Source organism: Erithacus rubecula, assembly GCF_903797595.1.
Source record: "Erithacus rubecula genome assembly, chromosome: 19".
Lineage (NCBI taxonomy): Eukaryota > Metazoa > Chordata > Aves > Passeriformes > Muscicapidae > Erithacus > Erithacus rubecula.
Window position 1 is genome coordinate 5,339,170 of NC_136671.1, and position 16,506 is coordinate 5,355,675.

At 40.0% G+C, this 16,506-nt stretch overlaps 1 protein-coding gene across 2 annotated transcripts in view; it reads left to right on the forward strand.

Moving 5' to 3' along the window:
• Positions 1–16,506, forward strand: part of PI4KA (phosphatidylinositol 4-kinase alpha) — a 53,724-nt gene that overhangs the window by 36,369 nt on the left and 849 nt on the right. For both annotated transcript variants that reach the window (XM_079322703.1, XM_079322702.1), the window contains exons 29-54: positions 132–251; positions 490–582; positions 951–1,107; positions 1,382–1,509; positions 2,733–2,891; positions 3,110–3,261; positions 3,738–3,845; positions 4,543–4,670; positions 4,751–4,870; positions 5,527–5,606; positions 5,739–5,932; positions 6,652–6,742; positions 7,534–7,701; positions 8,259–8,312; positions 9,503–9,623; positions 9,940–10,069; positions 10,187–10,257; positions 11,015–11,087; positions 11,234–11,304; positions 11,893–12,002; positions 12,596–12,700; positions 13,157–13,282; positions 13,603–13,723; positions 14,365–14,524; positions 15,354–15,443; positions 15,644–15,727. In XM_079322703.1, the coding sequence (XP_079178829.1) occupies positions 132–251; positions 490–582; positions 951–1,107; positions 1,382–1,509; positions 2,733–2,891; positions 3,110–3,261; positions 3,738–3,845; positions 4,543–4,670; positions 4,751–4,870; positions 5,527–5,606; positions 5,739–5,932; positions 6,652–6,742; positions 7,534–7,701; positions 8,259–8,312; positions 9,503–9,623; positions 9,940–10,069; positions 10,187–10,257; positions 11,015–11,087; positions 11,234–11,304; positions 11,893–12,002; positions 12,596–12,700; positions 13,157–13,282; positions 13,603–13,723; positions 14,365–14,524; positions 15,354–15,443; positions 15,644–15,727 (3,014 nt within the window). The remainder of the gene's footprint in view (positions 1–131; positions 252–489; positions 583–950; positions 1,108–1,381; positions 1,510–2,732; positions 2,892–3,109; positions 3,262–3,737; positions 3,846–4,542; positions 4,671–4,750; positions 4,871–5,526; positions 5,607–5,738; positions 5,933–6,651; positions 6,743–7,533; positions 7,702–8,258; positions 8,313–9,502; positions 9,624–9,939; positions 10,070–10,186; positions 10,258–11,014; positions 11,088–11,233; positions 11,305–11,892; positions 12,003–12,595; positions 12,701–13,156; positions 13,283–13,602; positions 13,724–14,364; positions 14,525–15,353; positions 15,444–15,643; positions 15,728–16,506) is intronic.

Consider the following 16,506-nt stretch of genomic DNA (forward strand, 5'->3'; position numbering starts at 1 on the left):
TCTTATGTCACAATTGTGTATAATTCAGTTTCCCATAGTTTGCAGTGGTGCAACACTTGCTTATGAGCTGCTTTGTTTTGAAGATAATAAAATATTTTGGAGTTTGGGGTTGTTTTTTTTTTCTTTTTCAGGAGTACCTAAATAAACATCAGAACTGGGTATCAGGGTTGTCCCAGCACACTGGACTGGCCATGGCTACGGAAAGCGTTTTGCACTTTGCAGGCTACAACAGGCAGAACACCACTCTGGGTGTGAGTATTGTTTGTTCCTTTGTGCACCTGCAGAGAGACTTTGACAAATTAGAGAGCTGAGGAGGGACCTTGGTGGTGCCTACAATCCTCACAGGATATGGTCAGTCCTGGTATTGTTGTATGTAACTGATTACAAGCATAAGGAAATTTAAAACATATGTGAAGGAACAAAGATAAAAAGACAAATGATCTGACACGAACAGTGTAAACACCTTGTTGTGTTGTGATCTGGCCATAGGCAACTCAGCTAACTGAGAGACCAACTTGTGTGAAGAAGGACTACTCCAACTTCATGGCTTCTCTTAACTTACGCAACCGTTATGCAGGAGAGGTAAGCACAGGATTTCTCATGGATGTGGGGTGTCCAGAAGCTCTGACATCACTTCCCAGGGTTATGATGTCCTTCCAACCTATACTGGTATATGGGTCTATGTTACATGAAGCATAGTCTCTAAATCCCTTCTGGATAAAGAGTATAATTTTCCTAGGTTATTAAACAGATCATTTTACTATTAGTATTGCAGATAAAGCTAAAGATTAGATAAAGCTAAAGATTAGATTGCAGATAAAGCTAAAGATTTGGTAAAGTAGTAACAAAAGATGCCTCTGTTTGTGGAGCTCCCCAATCAGCACATGACCAATACTTAACTGGATTCCTAAAAATACTTCCTCTGTTGAGAACATCCTTAAATTTTACAGGTTTCCGGAATGATTCAGTTCTCAAATGCCACAGGACGAACATCTGACCTGAATAAACTTATGGTCAAAGACCTGAATGCTGCTCTTGAATCCAGCAACACTGAATTCTACACCCAGGCCATGTTTAAGTTGACTGCACTGCTAATAAGCAGCAAAGGTAATGAAAACCAAATGGAGTTCTGCTTTCTGACAGTGAATGCCAAGAAAAATAAACTACAAAAACTGTCTATATACCAATCCAGTATGCATCAACTTGCAGCAAAACTGTATGTTGAATTTTTTCAATTAAGCTTATATTGGGGAACAGCCTCCTTAAACCAGAAGCTATTTGTTATTAGGAACTGATTATTACCTGTGGTGCACACCAATTTCACGCTGATGTGGAAAGAAGTTGTTCTGTTGGAGAGATCTGAGTGAATGTTTGTTTTCAGACTGTGATCCCCAGCTCCTTCATCACCTGTGTTGGGGTCCCCTGCGAATGTTCAATGAACATGGCATGGAAACAGCAATTGCTTGCTGGGAGTGGCTGCTTGCTGCCAAGAATGGAATAGAAGTGCCGGTAGGAAGCGATTTAACTACTCATTCTCTGCCTCTGAAGGGGAAGAGAAAAGATTTTGAGAGATTCACAGATACTGTGAATCTGTGTCAAGGATGTTTAAATGCACTGGTAATCACTTTAGCCTGCCAGGAAATCTCTGTTCCTGTATTGTTGGAAGTCTGAGCACCCCCATGAGATGGACTATGGAAGCAGACCTTTCTCAACAGCATGAGTGTTACAGCAAAAGAAACCTGCTAGAATCCCCATTGTAGAAATTTACTTTGCTGATGAGATGTCTGAGCTGTTCATGAATTAACTCTGTATTATCACAAACTATAGAGTGGTGTTTTAAAACAAAGATAAATCAGTGTCCCTGCTCATTGATCAGCCTCTGGTATCTGGTATTGCACCATTACATGAAAACATAGGCTTGCAAATGTCCTAATCCTGTAGAGCCTATACCAGCTGTATTTTTTGAGATGGGAATTAATGTAATAGTAATAAAGCAACTCAGCACGTTGTAGTGACAGTCTGCACAGCTGAGAAAATGGCCTCTGGTAATTGCTTTGCTTAGGGAGCATCAAGTGTTTCACTTGCTGGAGATAATCATCCATCTGGATTTACTTAGTTGAGTTTACATGCAGGTTTCAGTGGTTAACTTCTTAAGCATCAGTTTTATTTTTTTTTTTCCATTGGGCATTTGGGGAAATGTCTTTGTTTCTGGTTGAGGAGAACAGAGAAGCACCCTTGGTTGCTCAGCCTCGTTACTACACAGGATGCTGCTCCTGTGAGCAGGATCAGCAAAACTGGATTATGTGCCATGTTTATGTTGTGCTTGATCAGCCAGTGTGTTTTCAGTGTGCTCAGGGGCCAAACTGTGTCCTGCAGGTCACGGGATCTGGCATGTGCTTGTCTCTGCTGGGCTCATGTGGGAGCCTTTAGTAGAGCAGCAGGATGGATGGCATGGGCTGATCCAACAGTTCAGTCTCCTCAACAAGATAGAGTGCCTGGCTGCTACTGCCTTTAGTCTTTCTGCTACTAGCTGAGATTTTGGGGGAGTTTCTCTTCCTTTTGTAATATAGTATGTGAAAGAAACATTTTGTCAGCTGGGATAGGCTTGTCTCTGCCTCTTCATCAGCACTGCAGTGAATTTTAATTGATGTAGTAGGTTCTTGTGTGTGCTGTGGGGAAAGATTGTGCTTTCCATATAAGAAGCTGCTCTTGAAACACCTTCCTTTTTGCAGTTCATGCGGGAAATGGCAGGAGCCTGGCAGATGACAGTGGAGCAGAAAGTTGGGCTGTTTTCTGCAGAGCAGAAGGAAGCAGATCCATTAGCAGCCTCAGAGGAGAGCCAGCCAAGGCCCTGTCCACCAGAGGTGACCCCACATTACATCTGGATAGAGGTGTGTATTTCTTCTGAATATCCCACCTGTGGCAGTCTGTATTTCCTGTTGCTGTGATTTGGGAAAGGACTGGAGTCGTGCTCACAGCCAGGAGAGACTGTTTAGATGAGCATGATCAATGAGGGGGAGAAAGGTGTTTGAAACAGAGAAGTCTGGGGGTGGGGTTTAAACTTCAGAAAGGTCGAAGGAGGCATGGTATGTCTGTCTCTTTTTCTCAGTTTTTGGTGCAGAGGTTTGAAATAGCCAAATACTGCAGTTCTGACCAAATCGAGATCTTCTCCAGCCTGCTCCAGCGGTCCCTGTCCCTGAACATCGGGGGGGCGAAGGGCAGCTTGAACCGGCACGTGGCAGCCATTGGGCCCCGATTTAAGTGAGTGCTTTTGGCCTTTTCCTCCTGGAATCACAGAAATAAGAAATTAGATTATAGGGAGAAAACAACTAGATGCTACATGTTTCACTTGTCCTTGGCTTCGAGTGCTGAGAATTGCTTTAAAAGCCTGCAGTGATTCAGTCTAAGCTCTGTTTTCAGAGCAGAAGTTGATCACTTCAGCTTGAAAGTAATTTTTTGATGTTTCAGGAAATCTCATGGGATGATTTCATATAGTGAATTGCCCACATCATAGATCTAGTAATGCTTCACCTTTTGTGATTGAAGGCTTTTTTACTTTCTCTGGTTCAGCAGCCACAGCTTTGAAACAGATTGATGGCAATGTGAACAGGTTGACAGGAGCTCTGAAGCAGACACTTCTCAGGTTGCAGTTACAGCTGTAGCTGTGGTTTGCATGCTGGTGTATTGGTCACCATTTTGAGAGAGCCAACATTTTCATGCTATATTTTGCATTTTAGGTTGCTGACCCTGGGTTTGTCTTTGCTGCATGCTGATGTGGTTCCAAATGCAACTATACGAAATGTTTTGAGAGAAAAGATTTATTCAACTGCCTTTGATTATTTCAGGTACTCTTTCATTTGAAATGAGGCACTGAAAATGTGTTTGTGTTTTTCCAGAACCTTTAGTGATACTCCAAAGCAGCAGCTTTCTCTTCTAGTGATTTTTCTTCCTTTCCTTTTTTACCCACTTTAACAGAAACATGACTTGTGCTTTAGTATGGTTCATAAATTATCTCAAAGAAACTTAGATATTAGTTTCAGATTTTATGTGTGATTTAAAAAGCAGGAATGTTTCTGTTCTTTTCCCTTTTTTTCTATTCAGTGCTCAAAATTGTATCTAGATTTTAAAGGTTTAAAGAGCTGCTGTTAGAGTGTGTGTGGCTGAAACACAGTTGCATTATTTTCAAAATACAGCCACACTGAATCTGATCATTTCAACATTTGATTCAGGCACAAAAGAAAATTTAATTAATAGGAATGTCTGAATGTGAGGAGGTCAGTCAGTCCTAATATTAACTTTCAAATGAATCCAGGATCCTGACAGACTGCTGCCTTAATTTTCAGTTATAATTGGAAGTTTGTGCTCTTCAGACAGACATAATAAAGTCATGAGGATAAAATGTAGTGATGTGTAGTCTCATCCTTGTATATTTCAGTCAGAATAAAAGATACTACTTGATTAGGTTGGTGAGGGTTTTTGACTGCTGGGAGTTTTTCCCCCCTGGTGCATTCAACATTACATTATTTTTGTGATTTCTTCAAGTTGTCCTTCAAAGTTCCCTACACAAGGAGAAAAGAGGCTCCGTGAGGATATCAGCATCTTGATCAAGTTTTGGACAGCAATGTTCTCAGACAAGAAGTATCTGACTGCCAGCCAACTTGTACCACCTGGTGAGTTCCTTTAAGTGCTGTTTTAGAAGTGTCTGGTTTCTTTGATTGGATTCTACATCAGATCTGTGCTCTGTTCTTAGATAATCAAGACACCAGGAGCAACCTGGATATCAATGTTGGATCTCGGCAACAGGCTACACAAGGATGGATAAATACTTACCCTTTGTCCAGTGGCATGTCAACCATATCTAAAAAATCAGGTATTTTTTTGATTGTAACCAGCTCATTACAGTCCATTTTACAACATAGTTTATGTTCAGATACTGAAAGTCAATATTTACCTTAAACTTCAGACTCATATTCTGGCAGGGCATTTAGTTACCAGTGACAAATACTGAAAAACGAAGGCAGAAAAAGTCTCACTGGTAACAAGCAGGAAAGTTCTGAAATCACCAGAGTTTTTTGGTAGAGTGTTCAGTTCTGTTGTGCGGGAGAAATAAGTCTGGAAGAGGTCAAGATGTATTGAAGTCCTGTAAGGGAATTTTTTGCTTTGTGAAAACATGCTGCTAGTGCTTTTTGTGGAGAGCAGAGTGACATTACATCATGGACTGTGGTTTTGTACAGTTTTAAAGCTACGTGCTCTTTCTTTTTAATTGACTGTCATGTTCCTAAAGTGAATACACTGCTGGCTACAATATCTCTGTAGCCTGTTGTATTCCAGATATTCAAAGAACACCTGCACAATGAGTGGTTGCAGTGCTGACTTCCTGCCACCACCCTGAGTTACAGGTTAAGTTGCAGGTGTCCTGTGATCTTCAGTTGTTCTGTGTTCATGTTTCTAGGTGTGAACAGTTTGAAAGTACAGTTTAACCTACTGAACAAAAGCCACTGAAAACTTTTTATTCCTTTTCTCCAGGAATGTCCAAGAAGACAAACAGGGGGACACAGCTGCACAAGTACTACATGAAGCGCAGGACATTACTGCTCTCCTTGCTGGTGAGCCATCAGAAGGATGGGCAAACTGCATGAATTTCTAAGACTTTTATTGTTGCAGGCTATCTAAACTAAAGTATGAGATTGGGAGTGTTTTGTTTCTTCCAGAAAACCCTTTTTTCCTGTTTCCCTCAGGCTACTGAGATTGAACGCTTGATCACGTGGTACAATCCACTGTCTTCCCCTGAACTAGAGTTGGATCAAACTGGAGAGAGCAGTGTAGCAAACTGGAGGTCTAAATACATCAGTCTTAGTGAGAAGCAGTGGAAGGATAATGTGAATCTGGCTTGGAGCATTTCTCCTCATCTTGCTGTGCAGCTGCCTACCAGGTGAGATATTATAAAAGAAACAACTGATGTAATTAATGCTGCCTTAGAAGTTGAGTATTTACAGTAAGTACTGATAGCACTTGCTGCTGTTTGCAGCCTTTTGCATACTGTGACAACTCTTTGAGACCTTTGAAAAGACCTAGATTACTTAATAGACTCATTTGGCTCAGTCACTAATGAAGTCCAAATGCCTTTCCCACCATCTGCTCTTTGCCAGTGCTTAGACAGTGTTTGATTCAGAAGAAATCAGGTTTGTTTTTAAGAGCATTCAGCCCATTAGCAAGCATAGTATTTAAACAGTGCTAAAAGTATCTTGGAATGCAATGTTTTAGCTAGATATTGGCTTGCATGTTAGTAGGAGAATTAGCATAGTTGGCTCCAGAAGGAAAAGGAAATTCTTTCCCCCTTACAACAGTGATAGTTTTTGCCAAGTAGAGTTCTGTACACTGGTTGCTGTAGAATCCCAGACAGAATATTTCAGTCTAGAGTCCACTAGAGGAAGTGGGCTGAAATACAACTGGTTTGTACAAAAACAGTAGATGAGGACCATTTGTTTCAGAATCCTCTATCCACAGCATGTTGGTGTATGTTATTTCATAGTTAGACTATTTGTTTATTGAGCATATAGTTATCTGCCTTCTGCTGTTCTCATCTTCCAATAATAGAAGAAGCCATCAAAATCTTCTAGTAATGTTACTGTGTTCCTGGTTATCCTTTAGGTTTAAGAACACTGAAGCTATTGGAACAGAAGTGACCCGTCTGGTCCGGTTGGACCCGGGAGCTGTTAGTGATGTTCCTGAGGCAATAAAGGTACCTGTGAATATTTTTACTGTTACAGAGCTCCAGGAAGCCCATTTCATCCAGATATATTGGGAAATGCAGGCTTGACTTACCACAGTGTATGTTCTAGTGCTACACATATCTCTGGTAGGAGAGAATGACAGAACAACTGTGGAAATAGGGGGTTGAGGGGAAAATCACAGCAGTAAGTGAGGTAGCCAGTTAGCTAATGGTACATTTTGCTTCTGGGTATTCTCACTGTACACAAAATGGCTCAAAACTCATCACTTGCAGTACAGTCACCATTTCTGTTCCTTTGACATAATAAGTGTAAAGATCACTGGACCAAGCCATGATGAGTGCTGCTGCTGAACTTATTTCAAGCATAACCTTTTCTGTGTATCCAGAGGCCAAGGTCTGGAAGTGAGAAAGGCTCATCATGCTGATCTGCAGTGAAGCACTTCAGTCCTGTGAGGGACAGTCTTGTCAGAGCTGCATTCTATACATCATCTATAAAATAGAGGCAGGGAAATGGAACCTTTTTTGACCCTTTCAAAATGATTCATCCTTTCCTCTTTCTCCTTGTGCAAGAACCCCTGGATTGTGCTTTTAGTAACTTTATTTGGTGTTCTGGGAGGTGAGGTGATTCCATGGAAAAAAATGCATTAGATAAAGCAGCCATAGTTTTGTTTAAAAAAAAATGTTCCATATTTCACTTGCCCTGTTGGAGGGAGCTAGATGACAGCATCACTGTGTGTTGTGTAGTACCCACACTTCAGTGAGTGCTACAAACCCCTGATGTGTCTGATCTGCTTTTTCAGTACCTGGTTACCTGGCACACGATTGATGCTGATGCACCTGAGCTCAGCCACGTTCTGTGCTGGGCACCCACAGATCCTCCAACTGGCCTGTCCTACTTCTCCAGCATGTATCCACCTCATCCTCTGACAGCCCAGTATGGAGTTAAAGTCCTGAGATCTTTCCCTCCGGTAAGAAGAGTTCCAAGAAAGCCTTAACCAGGGGAAATTATGGTCCTGGTCATTGTGGCCACAAGTTTCATTTTAGTGTCATGGAGAGACGTGCTAAATGGGCACAGCACACTGCAGAATGTGCACAGAGTGGGATGGAAACTTCAAGATGACTGTCCCATGTAAAACTGGCTCATGTATTTGCAGTTTTGTTGTAAATTACTCTGAGCTGAATTCTTCAGAATGCCCTTCTCAAATCATCTCTCGTCTCTTCTCTTCAATTACAAAGTTTTTTCTTCTAAGGCAGCAGAAAGCTGGTTTTTAGCACTTTTCAGGCTTCTCTTAGGACTGAAGGATTATTAGGATGTGAAGTACATGATTAAAAATATTTTTGAAGGGAGTAACTAAACAGAATGATACTTTGATTTGAGAGAGTTACATACATAGTTTAAAATGAAGAGGCAGTGGGATTTTGTTTATCGCCTAACTGAAAGGAGCTTTTCTCTGTGTATGTGACTCATCTTCCTTTCTGACTACTAAAACAAAACAGTAAAATCCTGCCATCCCTTCTCTTTCAGGATGCAATTTTGTTCTACATTCCACAGATTGTTCAGGCACTGCGGTATGACAAGGTGAGATTATGCATGTGAAGAAAACAGATTTTTAATGCAGCTTTTAGATTTAAAGCAGTAAATAAAACAAAAATTAATTGTAATCTAATGCTGCTTATTATTATCCTATACATAATGCATAGAAGAAAAATTACTGTCTCTAGAGGCTGGCTGGCTTGGGATACACTTCTTATGAACAGATAAACTTGAGAAAGGCTATGTAGCTCATCTGTCAGAAAAGAGATTTTGTCATGGGATCCCCCAGGTGAGGACTCTGATTGAATAAAACTTTTGGAGGTCTGCATGAGACAGCCAGTAATGAAATTAAACCATTACCTTTAATAATTTTGCTGTGGAGTTACCTAGAGAAGACATCCAGGACTGTCTTGTGCTCCATGACATGTATGAAATCAGATCTCAGCTTCATCTTGCAGAAGCCAAAGTAAAACTTTACAACCAAGTTCAGAGTTCATTGATGTGAGATCATTTTATCTGCCAGCAAGGCAGTGAACTCTGGTCAGTGCTTTATTTTCAGGTGAACATATTCCTATCCCATAGTGTAGGGGACTGAGACTGACTGTAGTTATTCTTTGAGAACTCTGCAATGCAGACAGAGCATGAACATCAGACACCTGTCTGCTAATAGCAGTGAAACATCTCAGGAACACCTACAGACTACAAAAGTAGTTACAGATAGAGGAAAGGGAATGTGGCTGTTGGAAGGAGTATGATTTTCTTGGACACTTAAACTTTATATTTCTTTCCAGAATTTCAGTGGAACTGTGCCAGCACATGCAATTCTTGCCACCAAACTGTAAAATGCCTATGACATGTGTAGATTTCTGGTATTACAGGAGCACATAGTGCCAGGCAAGACCAGTCTCCCTGTTAACACTGTGCTTTGTATATATACTAGAAGATGCTCTGAGTTCAAAGAGATTTGAAATCCAAAAATAACAGATGGAAAATGGCCTAAAGGTTGGGAAATAACAGAATAGGTCAGTAACAAAGCTGAAAACAGTTTAAGATCAGTTCACTACCTTTTAAAAAAAACTATCATTCATGTCTTTTTAGCAAAGTGAGTGTGAGTGCAAAGGTCTTTCCATCCATGTAACACTTTCTAGGTTGGAAGAATAGCTGTTAGAAGCAGTAATACTGAGTCTGAGAGTTGTAATGAGCTTTGATCCTTACTGCTCTGCATATGGTTGCAGATGGGTTACGTTAGGGAATACATCCTGTGGGCAGCTTCCAAATCTCAGCTCTTGGCTCACCAATTTATCTGGAACATGAAAACTAATATCTACTTGGATGAAGAAGGACATCAAAAAGATCGTGAGTACTTTAAAATATAATCTGACTTGACTCCTTTCCTTTTCCCAGTTCAGACTAAATCTTCTTCCTGCTTCTTGCTTGTCAGGAAGAATCCTTTTAGCAGGGAAATTCTTTTATTTATAGAGGTAGGGCCCATTCTACTTTAGTGCCAATAGAGTCTATCAAGAGAGACAGGGTGCTGGTTCCCTTAGTACCCTTTTCTGAATGCTATACAAAGGTGCTTATTTCCATCATCCATGGAAATATCATATCACCCATGCAATTTTACTTTCTGAAATGAACTGCTGACACAGATGCTTCCTTTTTTTTCATGCAGCTGACATTGGGGAACTTCTGGAGCAGTTAGTGGAGGAGATAACTGGCTCATTGTCTGGCCCAGCCAAGGAGTTTTACCAACGAGAGTTTGATTTCTTTAATAAAATCACCAATGTTTCAGCCATTATCAAGTAAGTGTTGGACTTCAGAATTTGTGCTCTGTTTGTGTAAGTTTGAAACATATTTGAGGCTAGTGTGGGGAGTAATATATAATATGCAGATAATTAAAAGATAATTCATCTTTCTAGGCCATTCCCTAAAGGAGACGAAAGAAAGAAAGCTTGTTTGAGTGCTCTGTCTGAGGTGAAAGTGCAGCCTGGTAAGATGTGATTTAGTCGTATAAAATTGTGGGCTTTTGCATTCAACTTGATTATTTATTTTCTGCAAGCAAATCTTGAAATCCCTTCAAGTGGTAGCTTGTAGAGATTTCTGTTTTTTAGATAATGTATATTGTGGATAAAAGTAGCAGTGTATGTCTGAAGAGGAAGGATAAATAAACTCTCTTGCTTTCTACCACCTTATTTTTAAAACAGATGTGGTATTTTTGAGAGGTCTTGTTATCTCGAGAATTAAACATTTCCATTCCTTTCGTTTTCCCCTTTCTCCCATCAGGCATTCCCTTGAAATGTCATTATTTGAGGGTCCTTTCAAATCTTGAACATATGTTTTCCCAGCCTGAATCTTCTCTTTAAAACTGAGTTTGATGAAAGCTTTTCCTGACCTCTAACAGGTGTCAAACCTTCTGCCATGTGTTGGTGGCTCAGGGCACTGCCCAATGCACTGGGGCTGCTACCTCATCTGATTCAGGACTGGTGTAAGAGATGCCCTCTCTGTGCCTTTCTGTGCTACATGTTCTGCAGCATTGGCTCAAAACTGGATTTTATAGTTTCTGGGAATCTTACTGATGCAAAGGATACCACATCCTTTATGGCTTACAGACTGGAATCTCCAGTTTCTCTCTAACATTAATTCAAAATTATGCACTGAAGATGTAGACACTGACATCAGTTACTGTCCAACTTGTATTGTGTCACTAGCTGGTGGATTTGTTGTCAGCTGTCTGCTCTGTTTTGCAGGCTGTTACTTGCCCAGCAATCCTGAAGCAATTGTTTTGGATATTGATTACAAATCAGGAACTCCTATGCAGAGGTACCATGCTTTTGTTATATTTATGTTTATTTTTATTTTGTATATATACTTGTTAAGTTAATTAATGATATTCAAGTATTTTTATTTAAATTTTTGTTTGGCTAATTGCACTCATCATCATCATTTTTGTTTCTACTGTAATTTAGTGCAGCAAAAGCACCCTATCTGGCCAAATTTAGAGTGAAACGATGTGGAGTCAGTGAGCTTGAAAAAGAAGGTCAGTAACTGCAACTTAATCATTGATATTACTAATTAATAGTCAGCAATTCCTTTAAGACTGCCTGCTTTTAGTGACCTCTACCACTGCAGAAAAACTATTTCCGTGCTGAACTTTATCTGCCATGGTTCAGCTGAGAAATTAAACTGGATCAAGGGAAGAGAGAAGAAAATACTGAAAACTTAAATCTTTTTTAAAGTCCCAGGAACCAAGCCACATAGAGCTCTTGAAGAAATGATAATAATTACTTTAGACTGAAATAGAAATCACTGGCCTTTTCTGGGTTTTTAGATGGTAGCAAAATCCAGGTTTTGGCAGTTTTTCCTTCATAAGACATTTTGTGGGAGTCTCCAGCTGAGTAGCTCAATGCAATGCAGGCATTTAGCAGGTAAATCATGAACACTGGTTGCAGATGTTTTAATTCCAGTAGACAAAGGGAACTATTTTATGGTGATTACTTCATAAGGCAGAAATATCTGTGGTGCACCTGCAGTGAAATGCTGTGGGTTTCAGTGCAGAGGGCTTGTCATGATAGAAGGTCACTAATTAAAGTCCATGTCTGGATTTTGCTTGGTTCTCTTGTTGCAGGTCTGCGTTGTCGCTCTGACTCCATCGATGAAAGTGCAGAAGAGGATGAGGACAGTGAGAAAATCTGCTGGCAGGCAGCAATCTTTAAAGTGGGCGATGACTGCAGACAGGTACAAAGCTGTCAGGCTTTGCACTTAGAGGAGACAGATTTGTAGGTGATAATGTGTAAGAAAATAATTTTTGTATAGAAATATTGTTCTTTGGGACTTTGGTAATGTCTGCTAGTTATGGACTGAGAGGGAGAACTGTGTTGTACCCGTAGAGAAATTCTGGTTTGTAAATAAAAGCCATTCTGTCAAGACAGGTTTATCAAGCTTTAAAAAAATTTCTGCAGAGTTTATTTTGCAGTTGAACTATTGGCAATATAGCAGTAGTTCCTGAAGTGGGATATTGTACATTGAAGTTTGATTGATTAAGAGGGAATGCTTGTTATTATCCCTAGAGTTGTAAGTAGCCCTTTTATCAAAGAGTGATAGGCAGTTCATTCTTAGGTCAGTCGTTAAATCATCAGTGTTGCTTGCTGTCCACTCACACAGCATTTATCAGTTCCCTTTTTGATTTCCCCCATAGTGCATGCACAAGCACACATCTGCACACCTGCTTAATTTATTGTGCACTTCAGAGTTCTTCAGAGCATATTTATAACCCAGTTTATGACCTGTAACCCCTGTAATGTTTGTGCAATTTTTTTCTTGTCTGACAGGACATGTTAGCTTTACAAATCATCGATCTCTTCAAGAACATATTTCAGCTGGTAGGCCTGGATCTTTTTGTGTTTCCATATAGAGTGGTGGCCACAGCTCCTGGGGTAAGTAGGCAGTTAACTATAGTGCTGTAGAAAATCATTCCTAATTCAAAAACACTTTCTTCCAGCACACATAAAAACTCCATGCCTCAAGGAAGTACTGCCTACATCACTTATGCCAAATATTTGGAATTTCAGCAGTAGAAAGAGTCTTTCCTCTTCTGCTTCCTGCTTTTCTGAAGGTTTTCGCTCTGAAATTTTGCTGCTTGTTAATGTTTATTGTTTGATTTCTGAGACTACATTGTGCAAAGCAGTGGAAAGTCACAGAGCTTCTTAGTTGCATGGAAATGCTAAAAGAGGGGATATACTTTTTTTTAATTAATAAACTAGTAATTCTGTATTTGGTGATGTATAGGCTTCCCCACATTTCCCAGAGAATCCTGTATGACTGCCAAGAGCCATGAACAAAATATATTTGGGAGCATGCTTTACAAACCTGTTCTTCTTCTTCCCCTCCAGTGTGGTGTTATTGAGTGCATTCCTGACTGCACATCCCGTGACCAGCTGGGCAGGCAAACAGACTTTGGGATGTATGATTATTTCACAAGGCAATATGGAGATGAGTCTACCCTTGCATTCCAGAAGGTAAAATATCAGTGGGCAAGCACAGTGAAGTATCAACTGAGAAACATTCTCTCTATGAGAAATAATGACAAATAATTACATAATGACTACTGTAATGCTGTACCTAGTTCCTGATGTTGATAATCCATTTTTAGCTATTAGTGAGTTAGCTAAGAAGTAATTGCAGCTATAGATGTATGGAGAATGTCATTGGACATTGCTTCAAACTAATCATGAATGGAAAAAAAGAAAAAAGCTTTATTCATCTGTCTCATCTCCTGATGTAGAGTTATTAAATTCTGTAAGTTGTTCTGATTTGTTTTAACTTGTTGTTTGTACAGGCTCGCTATAATTTCATCCGCAGTATGGCTGCCTACAGTCTGCTCCTGTTCCTGCTCCAGATTAAAGACAGGCACAATGGCAACATCATGCTGGACAAACAGGGACACATCATTCATATTGGTCAGTTATATGCACCTCTGGATGTCAGTTATTACCTTTGTTTTCTGCTCCTAAGTATTGCTGATAAAAGACATGAAACCATTTCCCCTTTGAGATCCATCCATATACTGATTTCACTGTTTGTAAACACACTTGGAAGGTTTTCATGCCTTCGTGCCAAGTGTTGTGTGTTTGTGTTGGCTGCTTCTGTGTAAATTTAGCTCTGCAAAGTTTTGTCAGGTTCAGGAAAGTTTATACACACATATGTATGGATGACACATGTTTATGTACTCATGCATAGATACATGTGTGTATGTGTGTAATTATAGAAATGTGCCTTTGGATTCCTTTCATCACTGCAAGGGTATGAATTAAACTTGACAAGTAAATTTGTATAATTGTATGAGGCTTTAACCTCTGCTTTAGCTTTGCTTTTCTGGAGCTGCACAAATATTTCAGTAGTTTATTTGATATCACCATTCTTACATCTGTTGTCGTGTCATGATGATGATGCTTTTGTCAGTACTCTTTCACTTCACCAAAGCTTTTTTCCAGTTGAAGTTAAAATGTTTACATGCAATCCACCTCTCTTGCATCTGTCAGCTTTAACAGCACACAATTAACCAACAAAGTTTATGAGTCAGGTTATCTTTTGTGCACAGATTTTGGGTTCATGTTTGAAAGCTCACCTGGTGGCAACCTGGGCTGGGAGCCTGACATTAAACTGACTGACGAGATGGTGATGATAATGGGAGGGAAAATGGAGGCAACACCATTCAAATGGTTTATGGAGATGTGTGTCAGAGGCTACCTGGCAGTCAGGTAAGGTGTTCTTAGCTGCTTACAGTGAAAGTTCTTGCGTGCTCAAAGCCAGATGAGAAGATAAATAATAACATATGTTGATTTGTAGGGAGTCTGAGACTGTCCTGGTAGTCTTGCAAACTCTGAAACAATGTAATAATCCTGCTGTTTTACAGCTTATCTTTGTGGTATTTTTTCTGTGCTTATAATTTAAAATTTTATATATTCAATTTATAAATGCAATATTTCACACATTTCCTCACACAATTTAATGCACTGTTAATACAATATGAAACTACTGTCTTGGAGTCAGTCAAGATCGTTTTGTTTCCTTGAGGGGAAACAGCCTGGACAAAGTTTTTGTGGCAAAGCAAATGTGTCAATCAGGTAGCAGAGTAATAGCCTGGTAGATAATAAATGTTCTGAGCAAGAGGACAAGAAGGAGAAGGGAAGCTTGGCTGATGTTGCGAAGAATTACACAGAGTAATTGAGATTAAAAGATAGTATGTTCCTGTGGTGTTGCTGGTTTCAGCCTTTTGTGCTCCTTCACCTTTCTGATGCCAAAGAAATGTTGTTAGCTAAAGCATTTCTTTGCATTATGCTTCTTGAGACTTCATCTTGCAGCATTCTGAGTATCTGACAGTCCAGCATAAAGGAGTGACATTTAATTAAAGGGACAGATTGCAAGCAATGGTGTAGCTTCACCAGCAAATGTAAGAGGATTATCTGTGTTGATTTAATTACAGAAAAAAGTGGGATGCAGCTCGTTGAACTCTTCAGCTTGTCTGATTTACCTGCTAAGACTGCAGGAGTGTGAGTGCTCTGACGTTTTTGTTCTCTTTTTCTCTAGGCCTTACATGGATGCTGTGGTCTCACTGGTTACATTGATGTTGGATACAGGGCTGCCCTGTTTCCGAGGGCAGACAATCAAGCTGTTGAAGTAAGTCAACAATATGTGTGAACTGGAAAATGTTTTTTATTAAAATGTTATGTCATTTGTACCAAGTGATTTCACAAGAAGTAGGTACTTGCAGCAAGTGAAATCACACCTGGCTGAGCTTGTGCAAAGACACATTTGTACCATGTTCAAATGAAATCTCACTAATTTTCTCTTACTTGGTTGTAATTTTCTACATATAGGCACAGGTTCAGCCCCAACATGACTGAAAGGGAGGCTGCAACTTTCATCATCAAGATCATCCAGAATTGTTTCCTCAGCAACAGGTTTGGCTTCTATGTGTATTTTCTCCCTACAGCTAAAGGAAGGCCATCAGGCTTTGAACAGAGCTGAAAAGTAGAGTTTTATCAGTCAGATACCAAAAATTTTTGGGTTATTGATAATTCAGATGGTAGTGCAGGGTAGCAGCTTTGTTTCTGTTACAAACTCTTGTGTAGTTCCATATGGGGTCAGCTTGAGGCCAGTGTCACTCAGTGGCAAGATACAGCCCCACCAGAATGGATGTTCCAGTACTTGCAAGTGCACCTGCTCAGAATAATATTGGGGTTGGGGGGGGTTGAAGGCAGTGGCACTGCTGTATGAATGGCCAGCACCAGCTTGAGCTTTTCTACATGTGGCATGGTTAATCTGTGACCTGAATAAGCTCTGCCCATGGATAATTGAGTTATCTGTAACAAGCTGAGATTTGTTTGCTCAGTCACTCATCAGAGATGCTGCTGTTAATGCTGTAATTTCCTCTGCTTTGAAAACTTTTATCTTCATTAATAGCATTTTCCTTAATTAAGATGACTTCTATTTCCACATAATCCTGTCTCCCTGCAGCCCTGATGATCTTGATTCATTCATTATGCATTTTCTTCTCCTAAAACAAACTGCAAATGCCATGTGATATGCTTGTGGCTTATCCAAACACAGGATCCAAGCTGCTGATGCTGCTGTCACACTGAGAAGTGTGGAAATACTTTCTAAAACTATTTTAAACAAGAGCAGGATGTTTTGTGCTGTCTGTAACAGTAACTGGGCCTTCACAATGCCTTCAAAGGAT